The following is a 24149-nucleotide window of genomic DNA, read 5'->3' as shown; positions in this document are numbered from 1 at the left end:
GCCTCAAAAAATTCTCGAAGATTTGTCAAGCATGATTTCCCTTTCATAAATCCATCCTGCCTTGGACCGATCCTGTCACTACTTTCCAAATGCGCTGCTATTTCATCTTTAATTGATTCCAACATTTTCCCCAATACCGATGTCAGGCTAACCGGTCTATAATTCCCTGTTGTTTTTCTCTCCCTCCTTTTTTTAAAAAAGTGGTGTTACATTAGCTACCCTCCAGTCCATAGGAACTGATCCAGAGTCGATAGACTGTTAGAAAATGATCACCAATGCATCCACTATTTCTTGGGCTGCTTCCTTAAGTACTCTGGGATGCAGACTATCTGGCCCCGGGGATTTATCGGCCTTCAATCCCATCAATTTCCCTAACACACTTTCTTGACCAATAAGGATTTCCTTCACTTCCTCCTTCTCGCTCGATCCTCTGTCCCCTAGTATTTCTGGAAGGTTATTGGTGTCTTCCTTCGTGAAGACAGAACCAAAGTATTTGTTCAATTGGTCTGCCATTTCTCTCTTCCCCATTCTAACTTCACCTGATTCAGACTGCAAGGGACCTACGTTTGTCTTCATTAATCTCTTTCTCTTCACATATCTATAGAAGCTTTTGCAGTCAGTTTTTATGTTTCCAGCAAGATTCCTCTCATACTCTATTTTCCCCCTCCTAATTAAACATTTAGTCCTCTCTACTGGATTCTAAATTTCTTCCACTGCTTCTCGCTTCTCTACTGATATACAAGCTTCACTGGTGCACACTGCTAACACTGGATGCTGTGACACACCTCCACTGGACCCCTGAATCAACCTCGGCAGGATCACGGTGACATTACACTCCTTGGCCCTCTTATTCCACTGGACGTCCTCCAGAAGTGTACCCACAGATTCTGCCTCAAACAGCTTCTGGATCTACTCTATCGCCAGAACTCTGATATTGCATACTGGGTCGTTGATGCTCCAAGCTGACTCCACCCTGTCCACAAGTCAGTTACATCCAATCGTGGGCAATCTTCGCTTCCAACTGCACGTGCACACCGCTCTGTGAAGGTCCGGCACTGCCAGCTTTTAAATAGAAAAATAACACAGGCGCATAATTTATTTTGGCCCGTTAAAGCGGCCGCACTGGCTCTTTTTTTAAAAAAAAATTAGAGGGCACATTGATGGCGGGAGCTTGGGCTTTAACTTTGGGCTCTCTCTCATTTCATCTTTCCCCCCTCCCTCCAATTATCTGGCTACACTTCAACCCAAATCGCTGTGATGCATGTGTAACCTGATTTGGCTCTGAATTCATTCCTGCACATTCTGGTTGCTGCATCCGAATCTGAGCCAATTACTTCTATGTCCCTTTCTTTTTTTTTTAACTGTTGGCCCCACTTGATGCCCCTGACTTCTGTGTCCTTCCATTCCTGTCACCCAATCATGCCACTTTTCATTTTTACCCTCGCAGGTATTTTACACCCCTAATCCTCATCCCAAGCCATTACTACTGTTCCGCCTTCCTGCTCTACTGCTGCCGTCTGAGGCTTGAATCTTGAGTAAGCTCACAGCTACCCCTGATCCGTTGAGGGTTCTGTTGCTGCCTCCTTGCAAGCAACATCAACTGCTCTGTCATGTTCTCTCTCTGACCTTCCCACCAAGCATGCTTCCTGAGGGCTAACCTCACCAAATCTTTCGTGTCCCGTTCACATCATTTACCACTAGGACACGAACATTGGATCAATAATTAGCGCCGCCTCTCCATTTCTCTCCAGAATGTGTGTTCTCTCGCGAACAAGGCTCTTGTCATCTACGACTTTATTGTATTTGATCCAAATCTTGCACTAAGTTTTTGTATGTTTTCTGAATCTTTGTGCTTTAGCAGACGCATAAAATCCAAACAGTCCAGTCAATTTAAAAAGTGGTTTCTTTGGATGCGTTGTGGCTGAAATTTCCAGATGACTTGTATAGGGTAGTATTAAACTTGCTTGCATGGACATATTTCTCTTAGCCACTGTGAAATGTGTTTGAAACAGTATCCTAAACCCGAATTTGAAAATAACTGCCAAATGCCCTTTTATACCCCCTGTTGCACAGAAACATAGAAATTTGCAGCGCGTAACATAGAAACAAAGAAAATAGGTGCAGGAGTAGGCCCTTCGAGCCTGCACCACCATTCATTAAGGTCATGGCTGATCATTCACCTCAGTACCCCTTTCCTGCTTTCTCTCCATACCCCTTGATCCCTTTAGCCATAAGTGCCATATCTAACTCCCTTTTGAATATATCCACTGAACTGGCATCAACAACTCTCTGCGGCAAGGAATTCCACAGGTTAACAACTCTGAAGAAGTTTCTCCTCATCTCAGTCCTAAATGGCTTACCCCTTATCCTTAGACTGTGTCCTCTGCTTCTGGACTTCTCCAACATCGGGAACATTCTTCCTGCATTGAACCTGTCCAGTCCTGTCAGAATTTTATGTTTCTAAGCGATCCCCTCTCATCCTTCTACACTCCCAGTTAATACTGGCTCAGTCGATCCAGTCTCTCCTCATATGTCAGTGCTGCCATCCCAGGAATCAGTCTGGTGAACCTTCGCTGCACTCCTTCAATAGCAAGAACGTACTTCCTCAGATTAGGAGATCAAAACTGAACACAATATTCCAGGTGATCCTCACCAAGGCCCTGTACAACTGCAGTAAGACCTCCCTGCTCTTATACTCAAATACCCTAGCTATGAAGGCCTTCACTGCCTGCTGTACCTGCATGCCAACTTTCAATGATTGATGTACCATGACACCCAGATCTCGTTGCACCTCCCCTTTTCCTAATCTGCCGCCATTCAGATATTCTGCCTTCGTGTTTTTGCCCCCAAAGTGGATAACCTCACATTTATCCACATTATACTGCATCTGTCATGCATTTGCCCACTCACCTAACCTGTCCAAGTCACCCTGCAGCCTCCTAGCGCCCTCCTCACAGCGCCACCCAGTTTAGTGTCATCTGCAAACTTGGAGATATTACACTCAATTCCTTCATCTAAATCATTAATGTATATTGTAAATAGTTGGGGTCTCAGCACTGAGCCCTGCAGCACCCCACTAGTCACTGCCTGTCATTCTGAAAAGGACCCGTTTATCCCGAGACTCTGCTTCCTGTCTGCCAATCAGTTCTCTATCCACGTCAGTACATTACCCCCAATACCATGTGCTTTGATTTTGCACAACAATCTCTCGTGTGGGACCTTGTCAAAAGCCTTTTGAAAGTCCAAACACACCACATCCACTGGTTCTCCCTTGTCCACTCTACTAGTTACATCCTCAAAAAATTCTATAAGTTTTGTCAAGCATGATTTCCCTTTCATAAATCCAAGCTGACTTGGAGTGATCCTGTCACTGCTTTCTAAATGCTCTGCTGTTTCATCTTTAATAATTGATTCCAACATTTTCCCCACTACTGATGTCAGGCTAACCAGTCTATAATTATCGGTTTTCTCTCTCCCTCCCTTTTTAAAAAGTGTTACATTAGCTACCGTCCAGTCGATAGGAACTGACCCAGAGTTGATAGACTGTTGGAAAATGATCACCAATGCATCCACTATTTCTAGGGCCACTTCCTTAAGTACTCTGGGATGCAGACTATCAAGCCCCGGGGATTTATCGGCCTTCAGTCCAGTCAATTTCCCAAACACAGTTTCCCGCCTAATAAGCATGTCCTTCAGTTCCTCCTCCTCACTAGATCCCCAGTCCGTTAGTATTTCCGGAAGGTTATTGGTGTCTTCCTTCGTGAAGACCGAACCGAAGTATTTGCTCAACTGGTCTGCCATTTCTTTGTTCCCCATTATAAATTCATCTGAATCTGACTGCAAGGGACCTATATTTGTCTTCACTAATCTTTTTCTCTTCACATATCTATAGAAACTTTTGCAGTCAGTTTTTATGTTCCCGGCAAGTTTCCTCTCATACTCTATTTCCCCCTTCCTGATTAAACCCTTTGTTCTCCTCTGCTGAATTCTAAATTTCTCTCAGTCCTCCGGTTTGCTGCTTTTTCTGGCCAATTTATATGCCTCTTCCTTGGATTTAACACTATCCTTAATTTCCTTTGTTAGCCACGGTTGAGCCACTTTCCCCGTTTTATTTTTACTCCAGACAGGGATGTACAATTGTTGAAGTTCATCCATGTGATCTTTAAATGTTTGCCGTTGCCTATCTACCGCCAACCTTTTAAGTAACATTTGCCAGTCTATTCTAGCCAATTCATGTCTCATACCATTGAAGTTACCTTTCCTTAAGTTCAGGACCCTAGTCTCTGCATTAACTGTGTCACTCTCCATCTTAATAAAGAATTCTACCATATTATGGTCACTCTTTCCCCAAGGGGCCTCGCACAACAAGATTGCTAATTAGTCCTTTCTCATTACACATCACCCAGTCAAGGATGGCAAGCCCTCTAGTTGGTTCCTCGACATATTGGTCTAGAAAACCATCCCTAATACACTCCAGGAAATCCTCCTCCACTGTATTGCTATCAGTTTGGTTAGCCCAATCTATATGTAGATTAAAGTCGCTCATGATATCTGCTGTACCTTTATTGCACGCATTCCTAATTTCTTGTTTGATGCTGTCCCCAACCCCTCTATTACTGTTTGGTGGTCTGTACACAACTCCCACTAGCGTTTTCTGCCCTTTGCAATTCCGTAGCTCCACCTATACCAATTCCACATCATCCAAGCTAATGTCCTTCCTTACTATTGCATTAATTTCCTCTTTAACCAGCAACGCTACCCCACCTCCTTTTTCTTTTCTGTCTATCCTTCCTGGATGTTGAGTTCCCAGCCTTGATCACCCTGGAGCCATGTCTCCGTGATGCCAATTATATTATCATTAATTGCTGCCTGTGCAGTTAATTCGTCCACCTTATTACAAATACTCCTCGCATTGAGGCACAGAGCCTTCAGGCTTGACTTTTTAACACTCTTTGCCCCTTTAGAATTTTGGTGTAATGTGGCCCTTTTTGATTTTTGCCTTGGGTCTCTCTGCCCTCCACTTTTACTTTTCTTCTTTCTATCTTTTGCTTCTGCCCCCTTCTACTTCCTTTTGTCTCCCTGCATAGGTTCCCATCCTCTGCCATATTAGTTTAACCCCTCCCCAGCAGCATTAGCAAATACTTCCCCTAGGTCATTGGTTCTGGTCCTACCCAGGTGCAGATCGTCCGGTTTGTACTGGTCCCACCTCCCCCAGAACCGGTTCCAATGTCCCAGGAATTTGAATCCCTCCCTTCTGCACCACTCCTCAAGCCACATATTCATCTGAGCTTATCCTGCGATTCATACTCTGACTAGCACGTGGCACTGGTAACAATCCTGAGATTACTACCTTTTGAGGTCCTACTTGTGAATTCAACTCCTAGCTCCCTAAATTCACCTAGCTCCCTAAATTAGGACCTCATCCTGTTTTATACCTATATCGTTGGTACCTATATGCACCACGACAACTGGCTGTTCACCCTCCCCCTCCAAAATGTCCTGCAAACGCTCCGAGACATCCTTGACCCTTGCACCAGGGAGGCAACATACCATCCTGGAGTCTCGATTGTGGCCGCAGTAACGTCTGTGTATTCCCCTTACAATAGAATTCCGTGCCATTATAGCTCTCCCACTCTTTTTCCTGTTCTCCTGTGCAGCAGAGCCACCAAACGTGCCATGGACTTGGCTGCTGCTGCTCTCCCCTGATGAGTCATCCGCCCCACCCCCCCCCCCCCCCCCCAGCAGTACCCTAAACGGTGTATGTGTTTTGGAGATTGATGACTGCAAGAGATCCCCTCTACTACCTTCCTTCCACTGCTCTTCCTGTTGGTCTCCCATTCCCTATCTGTCTGTGTAACCTTTACCTGCGGTAAGACCAAGTCACTAAACGTGCTATTCATGGCATCCTCAGCATCGCAGATTCTCCAAAGTGAATCCAGTGCCGCAATGCAGTCTGCCAGGAGCTGCAGCAGGACACACTTCCCGCACATGTAGTCGTCAGGGACACTAAGCGTCCCTGAGTTCCTACATAGCACAGGAGGAGCATGACACGTGTCTGAGCTCTCCTACCATGACTTAACCCCTAGATTAACTTAATTTGGCAACAACAATGATAAAGGTTACCTACTGATAAAGGAAAAGAAAAGAAAAACTACTCACCAATCAGTTACCCCCTTGACTGTGATGTCACCTTTCGATTTCTTTCTACTTCTTTGTTTACCTTCTGCACAAGCTGGCTCCTCCTCGACGAGTCTTTTATCGGCCTCCGCCCCCGGACTCCCGCTGCTCGATCTCCCGTCTCCTCCTCGACGAGTCTTTTATAGGCCTCCGACCCCGGACACCCGCTGCTCGATCTGCATCGTGTCCACGCTGGCCGACAAAGAGTCGCATGGCCCTTGGTCAGCAGCCTTAAAGGTTACATAAAAACCTATGAATAATGACGGAAAGGCAAAGAGCATCCAGGCCAACCAGACTGCCCCTCACAACTACGACACCCCTTATACTGAAACATTCTACACTCCACCCCAACCGAAGCCATGTGATCTCCTGGGAGAGGCAAAAATCAGACAAAAACCCAGGCCAATTTAGGGAGAAAAAAATCTGGGAAAATTCCTCTCTGACCCATCCAGGCGATCGAAACTAGCATGTTCTGGAATCTGCCCTGAAATGTCAGTGCGGCAGTTTCCAGAGTACCAGAGTCAAAGATGAAGTACCCCTTTCTTAACCTCCACATTAGTCACTGAGTGAAAGAATGCTATGAATTTGTAAACGGCCAATCATGTCTGATGGATTAAGAGGTCATTGGGAAATCGGGAGTGTATGCATAAGAGTATGCAATGGGTGTTGTGTATATGGATTTTCAAAAGGTCTTTGATGAGGCTGCATAGGTGGCTGTTTAATAACATTAAGTCACATACAGTATCTTATCTAATTGACAAATCAGACAAATATTCAGAAATGTCTCCAATAAACACAACTTACTGCTACATCGCCGTAGCCAGAACGGGCTAAATGAAAGGATGGTCTTAAAGGGAATTAACAGTATGGCGAGTAAGTTAGTTAAAGATCAGAAAACTGGTTAATGGATCTTGTTAAGCGCTGAAAGGATGTAAACAATGGTGATCCCTAGGCGTCAGTGTGGGATCATTTCTTTGTAAGGATCCTTTCTTGTCTATTCATCTATCTAATCTGGACTTGAATACTTACAGACAACAAAAAAATTTATAGACAACAAAAAAAATGAGTGAGGTAACGGAAGATGATCTGCTTACTCCACTAACTTGTTTGTCAGGGGGACATAGACAAGTTAGTGGACTGAGCAGATGGATGTCAGATGAAACTTAAATGTGGAGAAGTGTGAGGTGGTGTATTTTAGGAGGAAGGATAAGGAAAGATATATAGTCTAAATGGTAAAACTTGAAGAGGAGCACAGACTTGGGGCTTGATTTTCGCCAACTTTGCGACCGGGTTTTTGCCGCGATTTGATCATCCGTGGCGAAAACCCGGTCGGCGGGATCCTCTAGCACCTTTTTGCGGCGGCACTTCCAAGTACTACCGACAAGAAGAGTGCCGCCGTGAAATGACGTGCAACGCCGCGGATTGCGTTACAGTCATACTTTCAACTGTGTCCAGACCCGTAGTCTGCGCCCAGATACCGACAGGGTCAAACCTGTTGGTGCAGCCCTGCCAGCAGTATGAAGACCGACAAAAAAAAGTAAGTTAAAGCTTTCATTATTTTTCAGTAATTTAGTAGGTAAGGGTTTTGTGAATGTTTTTTGCAATTTTTTTGTCCCCCCAATCCCCCCCCCCAGGTGCCTCTCACAGCGCGACCGGCCCTGGACTAAAGTTGTCGCAACTTGCGGTTTGCGCCGCAATCCTTGTGCAATGCCGACTTTACCGATGCAGACAAAAAGGCCGAAAGTTCGGCCTAAAAACAGTAATGCAGCAAACAGTCATTTTGCCGCAAAACTACTGTTTTCGCCGAAATTTGAGTTAAAATTGGAAGGATAAGTTGACTGGCGTATAGGATCCTAGATAGGGGTATAGAGCTTTTTTAAAAAAAAGTAATGCTAAACCATTACAAATCATTGTCAGGTCTAATTTTGGGCACCTTTAGGAAGGAATTCATCGGTAGTCCCTCGGAACCAAGGAAGACTTGCTTACACTCTCAAAGTGAGTTCCCAGATGACTCTACAGTCCCAATGCGGGAATTACAGTCTCTAACAGGTGGGACAGACAGTGGTTGAAGGAAAGGGTGGGTGGGTGTCTGGTTTGCTGCACGCTCCTTCCGCTGTCTACGCTTGATTTCTGCATGCTTTCGGCGACAAGACTCTAGGTTCTCATCGCCCTCCCGGATGCTCTGCCTCCACTTTGGGCAGTCTTGGGCAGTCTTGGGCCAGGGATTCCCAGGTGCTGGTGGGGATGCTACACTTTATCAAGGAGGCTTTGAAGGTATCCTTGAAACGTTTCCTCTGTCCACCTGGGGCTCGCTTGCCGTGTAGGAGTTCAGAGTAGAGCGTTTGCTTTGGGAGTCTCGTGTCAGGCATGCAGACAATGTGGCCCGCCCAACAGAGCTGGTCGAGTGTGGTCAGTGTTTCGATGCTGGGGATGTTGTCCTGGTCGAGAACACTGACTGTGCATCTATCCTCCCAGTGGATTTGCAGGATCTTGCAGAGGCAGTGTTGGTGGTACTTCTCCAGTGCTTTGAAATGTCTGCTGTATATGGTCCATGTCTCTGAGCCATATAGGAGGCGGGTATCACTACTGCCCTGTAGACCATAAGCTTGGTGCCAGATTTGAGATACTGGTCTTCAAACACTCTCTTCAGGTGACCGAAGGCTGCGCTGGCACACTGGAGGCAACGTTGGACCTCGTCATCGATGTCTGCCCTTGCTGATAGGCTCCTGAGGTATGGATTTTGGTGATCGGGGGGCAGTGCTGTGTGGTGGGATCAGGTTGTTGGAGGACAAATATCTTATGGATATTTAGCGTAAGGCCCATGCTTTCATACGGCTGGTTGAAGATGTTGACGATGACTTGAAGTTCAGCCTCTGTGTACAGACGCAAGCGTCATCCGCGTACTGTAGTTCGACGACACAGGATGGGACGACCTTGGATCTAGCCTGAAGGAGGAGAAGGTTGAACAGGTTCCCATTGGTTCTATAGTTTAATTCCACTCCAGCGGGGAGCTTGTTGAGAGTGAGATGGAGTATTGCAGCAAAGATCAAGAAAAGCGTTGGTGCGACGATGCAGCCCTGCTTGACCCCAGTCCGGATGTGGATTGGGTCTGTGGTGGATCTGTTGGTCAGGATCACTGTCTGCATGTCATCGTGGACTTTAGGAAGGAATAAATAGGTCATGGAGAGAGTGCAGAAGAGATTCACCAAGATGATGCCATGGATGCAAGACTTTAGTCATGAGAGTTTAGGGAAAGTGTGACTCTTTTAATTTGAACCCAGAAGACTGTTGAGATTTAATAGAGATGTTCAAAATTGAGTAAATCTGGCAAAACTATTTTTATGAATCAAAACTAGGGTCCATATATTTAAGATAATCATGAAAAGAACCATGGGAAAGGTGAGAATATTTTTTTTTTTAACAAAGGTTTGTTGGGACATGATATATCCTACTAGAAGCAGTGGTGGAAGCAGAATCCATAATCACTTCTCAATGCGAAGTGGATAAATATTTGAAAGATTTAAATGGCAAGAAATGAGACTTGGTAAATAGCTCTTTGAGAGCCTGCGCAAGCACAATGTGTGAATTGGCCTCCATGTTATTTCTACAATGAACTTGTTTTTTTTTTTAAAGTTTGTTTTGGAAGCACGAGCAGAGGGGACTTGTCTGTACTTCTGGTCCTAATGGGAATGAGAATATTTAATTTTTTTTTGAGGATGGTTCCAGCAATATATTTCTTACCCTCTTAAGGAGTAACAAACATGCTTTAAATACTAGAGTTGGATGAAGTGCTATTCTATATGGAATGTTATGTAATGCACAATATAGTATTCTGTTTAAGGTGGAGCTGAGAGACCAAGTAGTTGAATTGTTAAGTAAATTCTGACTGAAATTAATCTGTTTAATTTCAATTTGGAAGGTGCCTGCAAATTGCAGGCTCTTTACCAATGACTGCTAGATTGTTTAGAATCGAATGAAGTCTGACGTGTGTGTGGGCTGAACTGAGATGCTGGACTCTCTCTTGTACTGGCAGATCTTTTGTAGAATTCCTCAGTAAATGAGAGCTTATGCTGAGTTTGGAAGTGAGGGAGGGGTGCTCAACTACACAGAATTTGGAAATAAATGTTGTAAGAGATGGAAATGTTTTTTCAATTGGTTCCTGAAAAATACATGTTTTCCTTCCACCATCTTTCCTTTACGAAATATTTCCAACATAGAAACATAGAAAATAGGTGCAGGAGCAGGCCATTCAGCCCTTCTAGCCTGCACCGCCATTCAATGAGTTCATGGCTGAACATGCAACTTCAGTACCCCCTTCCTGCTTTCACGCCATACCCCTTGATCCCCCGAGTAGTAAGGACTTCATCTAACTCCCTTTTGAATATATTTAGTGAATTGGCCTCAACTACTTTCTGTGGTAGAGAATTCCACAGGTTCACCACTCTCTGGGTGAAGAAGTTTCTCCTTATCTCGGTCCTAAATGGCTTACCCCTTATCCTTAGACTGTGACCTCTGGTTCTGGACATCCCCAACATTGGGAACATTCTTCCTGCATCCAACCTGTCCAAACCCGTCAGAATTTTAAATGTTTCTATGAGGTCCCCTCTCACTCTTCTGAACTCCAGTGAATACAAGCCCAGTTGATCCAGTCTTTCTTGATAGGTCAGTCCCACCATCCCGGGAATCAGTCTGGTGAATCTTCGCTGCACTCCCTCAATAGCAAGAATGTCCTTCCTCAAGTTAGACGACCAAAACTGTACACAATACTCCAGGTGTGACCTCACCAAGGCCCTGTACAACTGTAGCAACACCTCCCTGCCCCTGTACTCAAATCCCCTCGCTATGAAGGCCAACATGCCATTTGCTTTCTTAACCGCCTGCTGTACCTGCATGCCAACCTTCAATGACTGATGTACCATGATGTAGTCTCCTTTAGTTAAGCTTAGTACACTGGTTTAAGATCCAACTTTCTCGCTCTCCATCTGAATTCCAAATTCAATCATGCTATGATCATTCATTCCAAGGGGATCCTTTACTAGGAGATTGTTTATTAATCCTGTCTCATTACACAGGACCAGATCTAAGATAGTCTGCCTCCTGGTTGGTTCCGTTACATACTGCTCAAGGAACCCGTCCCTTATGCACTCTTCCAAGGCTACCCTGACCAATTTGATTTGTCCAATCAATATGGAGATTAAAATCACCCATGATTATTGCCGTTACCTTTTTACAAGCCCCCACTATTTCTTGATTTATACTCCGGCCAACAGAGTTGCTACTGTTAGGGGGCCTATAGACTACGTCCACCAGTGACTTTTTCCCATTATTATTCCTTATCTCCATCCAAACTGTTTCAACATCCTGATCATTTGAACCAATATCTTTTCTCACTCTTGCAGTGAATCCATCCTTTATCAACAGAGCTACTCCACCTCCTTTTCCTTTCTGTCTGTCCTTCCGAATTGTCAAGTACCCCTGAATATTTAGTTCCCAGTCTTAGTCAGCTTGCAACCACGTCTCTGTTATGGCTATCAGATCATACTCATTTGTAACTATTTGTGCCGACAGCTCATCTAATTTGTTACGAATGCTGCGTGCATTCAGATAAAGAGCTTCTAAATGTGTTTTCTTACCATTTTCTCCTGCTATGGCCCCAGTTTCTGATACTCAGTGCCTGATTTCGGACTTCACCGCTCGCCGATATGTCCGGTTTTCGGACAATTCCAGTTTTCGGAATTTCAGATTCGGGATGTTGCGCTTGTACCATGCAGTGGTAATCCAAAAAACAATGCCCTAATTAACCATTTCTACATTTGTTGTTTCTTTTAACCTTTGTCCTTCACTTAGCTTCTTTCACACACCACAATTTAATTTGTAACTGGTCTAAAACAATGACTCACGACAAGAACTACTGCCAACATGTGCACTTCTACACTTCAACATCCACGACCATTTTCTGAGGGACTACTAAAGCCGCTGTTAAATGTACATTTTATATAGAAAACTATCTTTTCACATTGGAGAGTTCATTTTTTGGTATGAAGATAACAAAAGGAGCAGAAAGGAAGGAAATGCACCTTCCCTTTTCCTAATCTGTCACCATTCAGATAATAGTCTGTCTCTCTGTTTTTACCACCAAAGTGGATAACCTCACATTTATCCACATTATACTTCATCTGCCACGCATTTGCCCACTCACCTAACCTATCCAAGTCACTCTGCAGCCTCATAGCATCCTCCTCGCAGCTCACACTGCCACCCAACTTAGTGTCATCCGCAAATTTGGAGATACTACATTTAATCCCCTCGTCTAAATCATTAATGTACAATGTAAACAACTGGGGCCCCAGCACAGAACCCTGCGGTACCCCACTAGTCACTGCCTGCCATTCCGAAAAGTACCCATTTACTCCTACTCTTCGCTTCCTGTCTGACAACCAGTTCTCAATCCACGTCAGCACACTACCCCCAATCCCATGTGCTTTAACTTTGCACATTAATCTCCTGTGTGGGACCTTGTCGAAAGCCTTCTGAAAGTCCAAATATACCACATCAACTGGTACTCCTTTGTCCACTTTATTGGAAACATCCTCAAAAAGTTCCAGAAGATTTGTCAAGCATGATCTCCCTTTCACAAATCCATGCTGACTTGGACCTATCATGTCACCATTTTCCAAATGCGCTGCTATGACATCCTTAATAATTGATTCCATCATTTTACCCACTACTGAGGTCAGGCTGACCGGTCTATAATTCCCTGCTTTCTCTCTTCCTCCTTTTTTAAAAAGTGGGGTTACATTGGCTACCCTCCACTCGATAGGAACTGATCCAGAGTCAATGGAATGTTGGAAAATGACTGTCAATGCATCCGCTATTTCCAAGGCCACCTCCTTAAGTACTCTGGGATGCAGTCCATCAGGCCCTGGGGATTTATCGGCCTTCAATCCCATCAATTTCCCCAACACAATTTCCCGACTAATAAAGATTTCCCTCAGTTCCTCCTCCTTACTAGACCCTCTGACCCTTTTTATATCCGGAAGGTTGTTTGTGTCCTCCTTAGTGAATATTGAACCAAAGTACTTGTTCAATTGGTCTGCCATTTCTTTGTTCCCCGTTATGACTTCCCCTGATTCTGACTGCAGGGGACCTACGTTTGTCTTTACTAACCTTTTTCTCTTTACATACCTATAGAAACCTTTGCAATCCGCCTTAATGTTCCCTGCAAGCTTCTTCTCGTACTCCATTTTCCCTGCCCTAATCAAACCCTTTGTCCTCCTCTGCTGAGTTCTAAATTTCTCCCAGTCCCCAGGTTCGCTGCTATTTCTGGCCAATTTGTATGCCATTTCCTTGGCTTTAATACTATCCCTGATTTCCCTAGATAGCCACGGTTGAGCCACCTTCCCTTTTTTATTTTTACGCCAGACAGGAATGTACAATTGTTGTAATTCATCCATGCGGTCTCTAAATGTCTGCCATTGCCCATCCACAGTCAACCCCTTAAGTATCATTAGCCAATCTATCTTAGCCAATTCATGCCTCATACCTTCAAAGTTACCCTTCTTTAAGTTCTGGACAATGGTCTCTGAATTAACTGTTTCATTCTCCATCCTAATGCAGAATTCCACCATATTATGGTCACTCTTCCCCAAGGGGCCTCGCACAATGAGATTGCTATTTAGTGTTAAAGAAAGGTTCTACTTAAACATTCAAGTTTAAATCAAAACTTTAATTCAGAACTCTGTGAATTAACAGTTTTGCTTTCTAGAAGTTGTATGCATGGGTTGGAGCTGTAGCTTCCTAGCTTTAGTTCCCTTGGTTAAGGTGTCAATTGTGGCTCAGTGATGGCACCCGCACCTCTGAATCAGGCCGTGGGTTCATGCCCGACTCCAGAGACTTGAGCATATAATCCAGGCTGACACTTCACTGCAATACTGAGGGAGTTCTGCACTGCCAAAGGAGCCGTCTTCTGGATGAGGCATTAAATCAACGCCCCGTCTGCCCCCTCAAGTGGACGTAAAAATCCCTTGGCACTATCTGAAGAAGAGCAGGGGAGTTCTTCCCGGTGTCCTGGCCAATATTTATTACCTCAACCAGCATCACTTTAAAAAAAAACAATTATCTGGTCAGTATCTCATTGCTGTTTGTGGGGCCTTGCTGTGTGCAAATTGGCTGCCATGTTCACCACATTGCAACAGTGACTGTTTCAAAAGTACTTTGGCTGTGAAGCGTTTGGGGTGTCCTGAGGTCGTTAAAGGCACAACAAAAATGCTAGTTTTTCCCCCTCCCTTTTAGAAGTGAGAGTATCGTGTTCCAGGGGCCAGACAAGCTGGATTGTATTTTACATTCACATGCTAGAAGCATCTTGTCTGCTGAAATATGTTTATCGTTTTTTTTTTGTTAATTTGGCATATGCAGTAAGTTTCTTTGGTAGTGTGCACCAGTGACTTGCCAACTGCTGTTCCTGCTATCTAATGGTTAAGTAGCATCAATTTTGAGCATTAATTGACAAATGTATATTCAAACTGCTTCTCTGTACTATATTGAAATGTTGTCTTTTCCTTTTAAACAGATTAACTTGCGTCTCATCTTGGTGAGTGGAAAAACAAAAGAATTTCTGTTTTCACCCAATGATTCAGCAGCAGACATAGCGAAACATGTGTATGAAAACTGGCCAATGGGTAAGTAGTTGTTTTCTGACTTAGGACTTTTACATGTTTTGTGTAGCTATTGATTCGAAACTGGTTCCTTTTTTAGCTGTGCTACTCCATCCCCCATAGGACGCCCAACCTTTTCTGTAAACACTTATATCCACGCTTCAATTGGATCCAGTTTTGGGAGAGCAATATCTATGCGCACCTTCCCATCATTCCATCACTTATATATTTTAGAGGTGAATCAGTATTTCTCTCCAGGTACTTTGGGCTCTGATTTTATATGGAAGCCGCAGGTGTTTCAATGAAGGTCCTAATATTCCAGGTCCCGAACTACATTTTGAAGGGTGGAAGATGCCTGTGTGTGGCTTCTTATCTCAATAGCAGTAAGCAGTATCGTAGACCCAGATTTTCATGCATCTACAGTGCCTTGGAATGTGGAAACCAGGATTGTGTCTACACTGTATCATCATCATAGGTAGTCCCACGAATCGAGGATGACTTGCTTCCACGCCAAAGAGGGATGAGTTCACAAGTGTTTCAATGAAGAACCTAATATTCCAGGTCCCGAACTACATCTTGAAGGGTGGAAGATGCCTGTGTGTGGATTTAAAAAAAAATGTGGATGGCCATTGTTCACCAGCCACCTCATGGGCTAGCCAGAGCTAGGTCTTGGTCCAGTGGTAAGGATTAACCGAGACGACTGGAGACCAGCTCTGCTGCACGGACCTAACGTGCGTGCACACACCGCAGTGTCTACACTATATGGAGTAGAGGTGAGGGATGGAACCCTGATTTCCTGCCAACTATATTCATAGTGAAAAACACCTTAAATTAATTTAATCCCAGTGTCGATCTTCTTATAAAACTGCATCAAAACCTCAGCTGGTAGCATTAAGAGCCGTGTCTTTTTTTCCTGTAGGTTAGAGTTGATCTCCAGTAGGAGCCCTTCACTGTGATTTTTGATTTGTATTTTATGTACATCACACAGAAATATTTGAACAGTTTGCAACATCTTTTTATTAAGTTTCATTACTGACACCAAATTGTATGTGGAAAAGTTGCTCCTGCAGGACCCTTCAACAAAAGTATTTTTAAGTTACTATAATCTATACTGCAGAAAATGTACTAGAATCTTTTTCATCAGCTTTGATATGTTAATAACCTGGTCCTTGCCACTTTACAACCGCAGACTTGCAGGTGGATCTGAACAAGCTGTATGCAAGATGGCATTCGACTATTTTTATGGGCATTTTATTAGCAACTTACAAATCTAAAATTTAGCTACAATTACTTTTTTGTTAAAATCTCTATCAGTAAAAAGTTTGTTGTAGATTATTCTAATAGGATCTGGCCAGTGAAAGGCTCGAAGGGTATGTTCAAGCTACAAACTGTAACAACTGCAACAAATAAGCAGCACCTCTGCACTATATAGGTAGGAACAATTTACTACTTGAATTTTCCACAATGGTAGTGCGATTCAGATGTGCCCTTAGCACAGGAACACCTGGCACTAATTTCTGGAGAGCCCAGCAATACATTGGCATCATATTCTAGCCTAGAGAAGAAATGTGGATTCACAGTTGTGAAGAGAATCCGTGAATAACAAGTAAATTTGTGATAAATTTGACTTATCCAATCCTCTCAGTAAAGCCAGGATGACCAGTTACAGAAGCCATGTCATCATATGAAGTCAAAGACCTATAAAGGGTTTAAACTAAAGGGATTGTGACTGCCTTCTTAATGAAATGGTTGAAATGGAAAATAATGTTGGTACTGTCACAGCAGTTATGAGGAGCTGTAACAAAGGAAATCTTGTTACGACTTTTACTTCCTCTCGATAGTCAAGTTCAATCGTCTTCTCGGCGCTGTGGAGCCAGTAGAAACATTATGAAATCTCGAAGTTATATTTATCACCAAGTCATTTTTCTGTGGCACCATATTTGTTGCAACATATTTTGTTAACTACTTTAGCCAGTGCCAATATTTTCCAGCAGAGCTGACGATACCTGTTTTTTTTCTACCCATTCTGTCAGATCTACAATTTAAGTATGGCTTGCACTTGCACAAGGCATGTTTATTTTGTCATTGAGTGTTGGAGAGAACTGGAATTTGACACAATCAGGTATTGTACTGATCAGCTGAACAGAAACAAAGTCATAACCGTGCACAATCTTCTTGTGGTATTGGATTATGTCAGATGAGAATAACATATTTTCTGTCTTCACTGTATCCTGAATAAACAAAGGAATTGTAAATATAAACAGAAAATGCTGGAGATATTCAGGTCGGGCAGCATCTATAGAGAGAGAAGCATAGTTAACATTTCAGGCTTGTGACCTATTGTCGGAACTGGAAAATATTACAGATGTAACAGGTTTTAAGCAGGGAAAGAGGGTAGGGGTGAAAAGAACAAAAAGGTCATGCTGGTTTGGAAGGCAGGAGAGATGAAATGATCAGCAGAACCATTATCAGCGCCTGCTGTCTCGGGGAAAACATGGGAGCAGTGGTTATGATCTGAAATTGTGGATCCCGAAGGTTGTGAAGTGCCAAATTGAAAGATGAGCTATCATTCGTCAGCCATCCGTTGAGCTTCATTGGAACAGTGTAGGAGGTCTCGGTCAAAGTGGGATGGAGAATTAAAATGGAAAGCGACCATAAGCTTGTATCTGCTGCGCTTGCATGGGAAAGTGTTGTGGGAAGGGGAGCAGAAGTTGCTGTGGTGGAAGAGTGGATCAGGGTGTTATGGAGGGAGCAGTCCCTTTGGAATGCTGAAAGGGGAGGGGAAGATGTCTTTGATGGTGGCATCGCATTGGAGGTGGTGGAGGATGATTCGTTGAATGTGGAGACCGGTGGGGTGGTAGATGAGGACGAGGGGAACCCTATTGTGGTTTTGGGAGGGAGGAGAAGGGGCTGAGGGCAGAGGTGCAGGAAATGGGACGGACATGGTCAAGGGCCCTGTCAACCACTGTGGAATCATAGAATGGTTACAACATGGAAGAAGAACATTTGGTTCTCGGCTAGTCCCACTCCCTCGCCCTTTCCCCGTAGCCCTGCAGAATGTTTTTCTGCAGATACTTATCCATTAACCTTTTGAACGATAAGATTGAGTCTACCTCCTCCACTCTTTCAGGCAGTGCATTCCAGAACCTAACCACTCGCTGCATAAAAAAAGCTTTCTCTTGTGTCGCCTTTGGTTCTTTTTGCCAAACACCTTAAATCTCTGTCCTCTGCTTCTTGACCCTTCTGCCAATGTGAACAGTTTCTCTCTATCTACACATATATAATGGAATTGTAATCTTATTTTGCTGCAGAAGCCATAAAGAACTGAAAGGGTTATTTCTTCCCCATTACATGTCACATTTTTAAGTTACTCGCGACAACTCTCCATTCACAACTGAGTACTATGAAATAAGCCTGCACTGCAGCAGTAAAAAGACTTGTATTTATACAACGCCTTTCATGACCTCAGGACGTCGTAAAGTGCTTTAGTCAATAAAGTACTTTTTGAAGTGTAGTCACTGTTGTAATGTAGGAAACATGGCAGCCAGTTTGTGCACAAGAGTCCACAAACAGCAATGTGATGATGACTAGCTAATCTGTTTTTAGTGATGTTGATTGAGGGATAAATACTGGCCAGGACACTCTAACTCCCCTGCATTTCAAAATAATGCCAAGGGATCTTTTACGTCCACCTGAGGGAGCAGACGGAGCCTCGGTTTAACGCCTCATCTGAAAGACGGCACCTCCAACAGTGCAGCACTCCCTCAGAACTGCACTGGAGTGTTAGCCTAGATTTTTGTGCTCAGTTGCCACATATATTTTATGGTATTATCTGTTGTGAATGGAGAGTTGTCACCTGAGTAACTTATGAATGTATCATTTCTGTTTTAAACATCATCTGTAACTTCTCTCTTCAGACACTGGATTTAGAAACATAGAAGTTTACAGCGCAGAAGGAGGCCATTTTGGCCCATTGTGTCCCTGCCGGCCAACAAAGAGCCACATGGCCCTCAGTCAGCAGCCCTGAAGGTTACATATAAACCTATGAACAACGTACAATGGCGGACAGATAAAGAGCATCTGGCCCAACCAGTCCGACCACACCAGTCCGACCACACACAACCGCAACACCCCATGCATCGCAACATTTTACACTCCACCCCACTCGGAGCCATGCATTCTCATCGGAGAGGCAAAGAAACAGATAAAAACCCAGGCCAATTGAGGAAAAAAATCTGGGAAAATTCCTCTCCGACCCATCCAGGCGATCGAAACTACTCCAGAAAATCACTCTGGCTGTATTAGATTCCCTGAAGTACTTACCATCGTATCTGCGCCAGCCAACGAGAGGTTATCTAGTCTAATCCCACTTACCAGTTCTAGGTCCGTAACCCTGCAGGTTACGGCACTTCAAGTGCCCATCCAAACACTTTTTAAATGCGGGGAGGGTTTCTGCCTTCACCACTCTTCCAGGCAGTGAGTTCCAGACCCCCACAACCCTCTAAACCTTCCACCAATCACCTTAAACCTATGCCCCCTCGTAATTGACCCCTCCACCAAGGTAAATAGGCCCTTGCTATCCACTGTATCCAGGTTCCTCAAAATTTTATACACCTCAATGAGGTCTCCCCTCATCCTCCTCTGTTCCAAGGAGAACAAACCAAGCCTATCCAATCTGTCCTCATAGCTACGATTCTCCATTCCAGGCAGCATCCTCGTAAATCTCCTCTGCACCCTCTCCAGTGCAATTACGTCCTTCCTATAATATGGCTGACCAGAACTGCACGCAGTATTCCAACTGTGGCCTAACCAGTGTATTATACAATTTAAGCATAACCTCACTGCTCTTGTATTCTATGCCTTGCCCAATAAAAGCAAGCATTCTGTATGCTGCCTTAACCACCTTATCCCCCTGGCCTGCTACTTTCAGGGATCTGTGGACAAGCAATCCAAGGTCCCTTTGTTCATCTACACTATTAAGTGGCCTACCGCTTAATGTGTGTACCCTTTCCTTATTAGCCCTCCCAAGTGCATTACCTCACACTTCTCCGAATTAAATTCCATTTGCCACTGTTCTGCCCATCTGACCAGTAGATTGATATCCTCCTGCAGTCCGTGACTTTGCTTTTCATTATCAACCACACAGCCAATTTTAGTGTGATCTGCAAACTTCTTAATCATACCCCTATATTCAAATCTAGATCATTGATGTATACCACAAAAAGCAAGGGACCCAGTACTGTGCCCTGCAGAACCCTACTGGAAACATCCTTCCAGTCACAAACATCCATCAACCATTACCCGATGCTTCCTACCTCTAAGCCGATTTTGGATCCAACTTGCCACTTTGCCCTGGATCCCATTGGCTTTTACCTTCGTGACCAGTCTGCCATGTGGGACCTTATCAAAAGCTTTGCTAAAGTACATATGCACTACATCGTATGCACTACCTTCATCGACTCCTGGTTACCTCCTCGAAAAATTCATCATCATCATAGGCAGTCCCTCGGAATCTAGGAAGACTTACTTCCACTCTGAAAATGAGACCTTGGGTGGCTGAACAGTCCAATATGAGAACCACAGTTCCTGTCACAGGTGGGACAGATAGTCGGTGAGGGAAAGAGTGGGTGAGACTGGTTTGCCGCACGCTCTTTCCGCTGCCTGCGCTTGATTTCTGCATGCGCTCGGCGATGAGACTTGAGGTGCTCAGCACCCTCCCGGATGCACTTCCTCTACTTGGGGCGGTCATTGGCCAGAGACTCCCAGGTGTCAGTGGGGATGTTGCACTTTATCAGTGAGGCTTTGAGGGTGTCCTTGTAACATTTCCTCTGCCCAACTTTGGCTCATTTGCGGTGAAGGTGTTCCGAGTACAGTGCTTGCTTTGGGAGTCTTGTGTCTGGCATGCGAACAATGTGGCCTGCCCAGCGGAGCTGATCAAGTGTGGTCAGTGCTTCAATGCTGGGGATGTTGGCCTGGTCGAGGATGCTAATGTTAGTGCGTCTGTCTTCCCAGGGGATTTGTGGAGATATTGGTATTTCTCCAGTAACTTGAGGTGTCTACTGTACATGGTCCATATCTCTGAGCCAGTCAGGAGGGCGGGTATTACTACAGCCCTTTAGACCATGAGCTTGGTGGCAGATTTGAGGGCCTGGTCTTCAAACGCTCTCTTCCTCAGGCGGGCGAAGGCTGCAGTGGCGCACTGGAGGCGGTGTTGAATCTCGTCGTCAATGTCTGCTCTTGATGAGAGGCCCTCGAGGTATGAGAAATGGTCCATGTTGTCCAGGGCCGCGCTGTGGATCCTGATGACTGAGGGACAGTGCTGTGCGACGAGAACAGGCTGGTGGAGGACCTTTGTCTTATGGATGTTTAGTGTAAGGCCCATGTTTTCGTACGCCTCAGTAAATATGTTAACAATGTCCTGGAGTTCAACCTCTGTGCATAGACGCAGGCGTCATCCCTGTACTGTAGCTCGTCGCAGAGGTTGGGGTGGTCTTGGACCTGGCCTGGCGACAACAAAGGTTGAACAGGTTTCCACTGGTTCTCTAGTTTAGTTCCACTCCAGCGGAGAGCTTGTTGACTGTGAGGTGGAGCATGGTAGCGAGGAAGATTGAAAAGAGGGTTGGGGCAATGACGCAGCCCTGTTTGACCCCGGTCCGGATTGGGTCTATAATGGATCCATTGGTAAGGATCACGGCCTGCGTGTCGTCGTGGAGCAGGCGGAGGTTGTTGACAAACTTTTGGGGGCATCCAAAACGGAGGAGGATGCTCCATAGACCCTCGTGGTTGACAGTGTCAAAGGCCTTTGTAAGGTCGAAGAAGGCCATGTATAAAGGCTAGTGCTGTTCCCTGCATTTTTCCTGCAACTGTCGTGCTGCAAAAATCATGTCCTGTAGGGGACGAAATCTGCACTGTGACTCCGGGAGGAGCTCCTCAGCCACAGGGAGAGGATGGTTGAGGAGAACTCTAGCGGCAACATTCCCAGTGGCTGATAACCAAATTCAATCAGCTTAGTCAAACATGATCTTTTGACAAATCCGTGCTGACTGTCCCTAATTAATCCTTGCCTTTCTAAATGTAAATTTATCCTGTCTTTCAGGATTTTTCCAATAATTTTCCCACCATTGAGGTTAGGCTGACACTCGGCCTATCCCTTTCTCCCTTCTTAAACAAGGGTACCACATTAGCAGTCCTCCAGTCCTACGGCACCATGCCCAAATCCAAAGTTGGCTGGAAAATTATGGTCAAGGCCTCTGCTATTTCTTCTTTTACTTCACTCAACAGCCTGGAATGCATTTAATCTGGGCCTGGGGACTTATCTACTTTCAGAGCTGCTAAACCCCTTAATACCTCCTCTCTCTCTGTTTATTTCATCCAGAATTTTACACTCCTCGATAGCAGTATCTGCATTGCCCCTTTCCTTTGTGAAAACAGACGCAAAATATTCATTAAGAACATTTCTAATAAGAGGGAAGGAGGGTTCAGGTAAGGGTAAATCTAAAAGTCTGAAAAGAAAAGTTCAGGCTTTGGAGCAGAGGAACAATTTGGGTAAAATCAACCAGATTGTATCAGGAAGAGACAGAGTTCAACAATGGTAAGGGGGGGTATTAGAGACTAAGGCCGCAAAAGGGAAAAATAGCAAAAAATTAAAGGCATGGGGCTCAATTTTCCCCAGTTGCGCGTTTTTTTTTTGCGTGCGCTGCTTTTTTTGCTGTAAATTTAAAATATCCAAGTTTCCCAAAGTTTCTGCAGCAGCATAACTCCGTTGCGATTTTTATCGGTAAGTATTTTTTTGCGTCATGTTACCTGATGTCTGCGCCAGTTTTTCAACATTTAAGCAAGTTTGGTCAGAGTACATTTTTTCTAGGACGACATATGTGACCACTCCCAAAAAACCTTCTGGGCACTTAAGAAAAATTAATAAATCGGCACAGAAAGACGCCATTGTTTTTAGGCGAAGTTTTGGAGGGAGTCGAGAAGGCAAAGAATATGCATCATGAAGCTTAATTTTTTCAAAGTCAAAAGGGAGAAAATGGCAGTCTAATGCAATTCTTTAATTTTTGATTTTTTTTTCAAAGTACCACCCCACCACCGAACGTTTCCTTACCGGGCTCGAGGGTTGGATTGTCAGCCAGCAGAATTTCTCCCTCGCCTGGGCTCTGGGCTCGTCTTCAAAAGAAGTCCAGGGATGGGGGTGGGGTGGAACCCGAACTGAAGTGATGAGAACCCTTAGGCTATACAGCAGCTTGAAAAGAAGCCCAGGGGGGTGGGGGGCGTGGACGCCGAGCCCGTGTCCGGGCGAGGGAGCGATTCTGCCGGCCAACCCTCGAGCCTGGTGAGGAAAAGTTCGGTGGTGAGGTGGTACTTTGGAAAAAAATCAAATCATTGCAATAGACTTTGTTTCTTGAATGCCAGGGTGTGGTTGCTACTAGGACGTTGACCTTTGGGAGGGAGAGAGGAAAGAAGGTGAGTGATTTTGTCTTGATATTTTGAGTTTCTCGAATAGCTACAATTAAATAATGGGGGCAATATTGACAATGCCATACCTCGCGCAAGGCTTTTGCATGATTGTGTTGCGGAGGGGAAGATTGATTCGACATCATCACCTCAGGAACCTCCAAGCATGTAGGATGATGGGCAGGAGGCCTTACCCACATCGGGTATATCGAGACAGACGTTCATACTTGAGTGATGCAGACTGAGATGGTTGCGTTTCCGCAAAGAGGTTGTAACCGTGATCTGAGTTAATAAAAGCAGTCCTGCACCCTAAAAGCGTCAGGAGGACTGCTTTGTCAGTTGAAGTAAAAGTTACAGCTGTACTTTCATTTTATGCATCTGGATCATTCCAGGCCACAACTGGGGATGTGTGCGCCATTTCTCAACATGCAACACATACCTGTATTCGGTAGGTAACTGCTGCACTATATACCCGGAGGAATGACTACATAAAGTTCCCCATGACCACCCAAGCAATCCATGACAGGGCTGTGGGTTTCTCCAGGATTGCTGGCTTCCCAAAGGTACAGGGCTGCATTGATTGTACCCACATCATCTTGTGAGCACCTTTGGAGGATTCAGAGATGTACAGGAACAGAAAAAGCTTCCACTCCATGAACGTGCAGCTTGTCTGTGACGACATGTATCGCATCATGGCAGTTGATGTGAGATACCTTGGGAGCACCCATGGTGCATTCATCCTATGCGAGAGCGCTCTATCTGCCATGTTTCAGCAGCAGCCAGAAGGGCAGAGCTAGCTGCTGGGAGACAGGGTAAGGCCTCGCTACCTGGCTCATGATGCCCCTACGCGTAACCCAGATGGAA

General features: G+C 44.7%; 1 protein-coding gene across 4 annotated transcripts in view; it reads left to right on the top strand.

Moving 5' to 3' along the window:
- Nucleotides 1-24149, top strand: part of ubl3a (ubiquitin-like 3a) — a 179730-nt gene that overhangs the window by 132190 nt on the left and 23391 nt on the right. For all 4 annotated transcript variants that reach the window (XM_070892308.1, XM_070892311.1, XM_070892310.1 and 1 more), the window contains one exon: nucleotides 14747-14855. In XM_070892308.1, the coding sequence (XP_070748409.1) occupies nucleotides 14747-14855 (109 nt within the window). The remainder of the gene's footprint in view (nucleotides 1-14746; nucleotides 14856-24149) is intronic.

Source organism: Pristiophorus japonicus, chromosome 10, assembly GCF_044704955.1.
Source record: "Pristiophorus japonicus isolate sPriJap1 chromosome 10, sPriJap1.hap1, whole genome shotgun sequence".
Lineage (NCBI taxonomy): Eukaryota > Metazoa > Chordata > Chondrichthyes > Pristiophoridae > Pristiophorus > Pristiophorus japonicus.
Note: the sequence above shows the minus strand (reverse complement) of the source record. Positions and strands in the feature narration are given on the sequence as shown.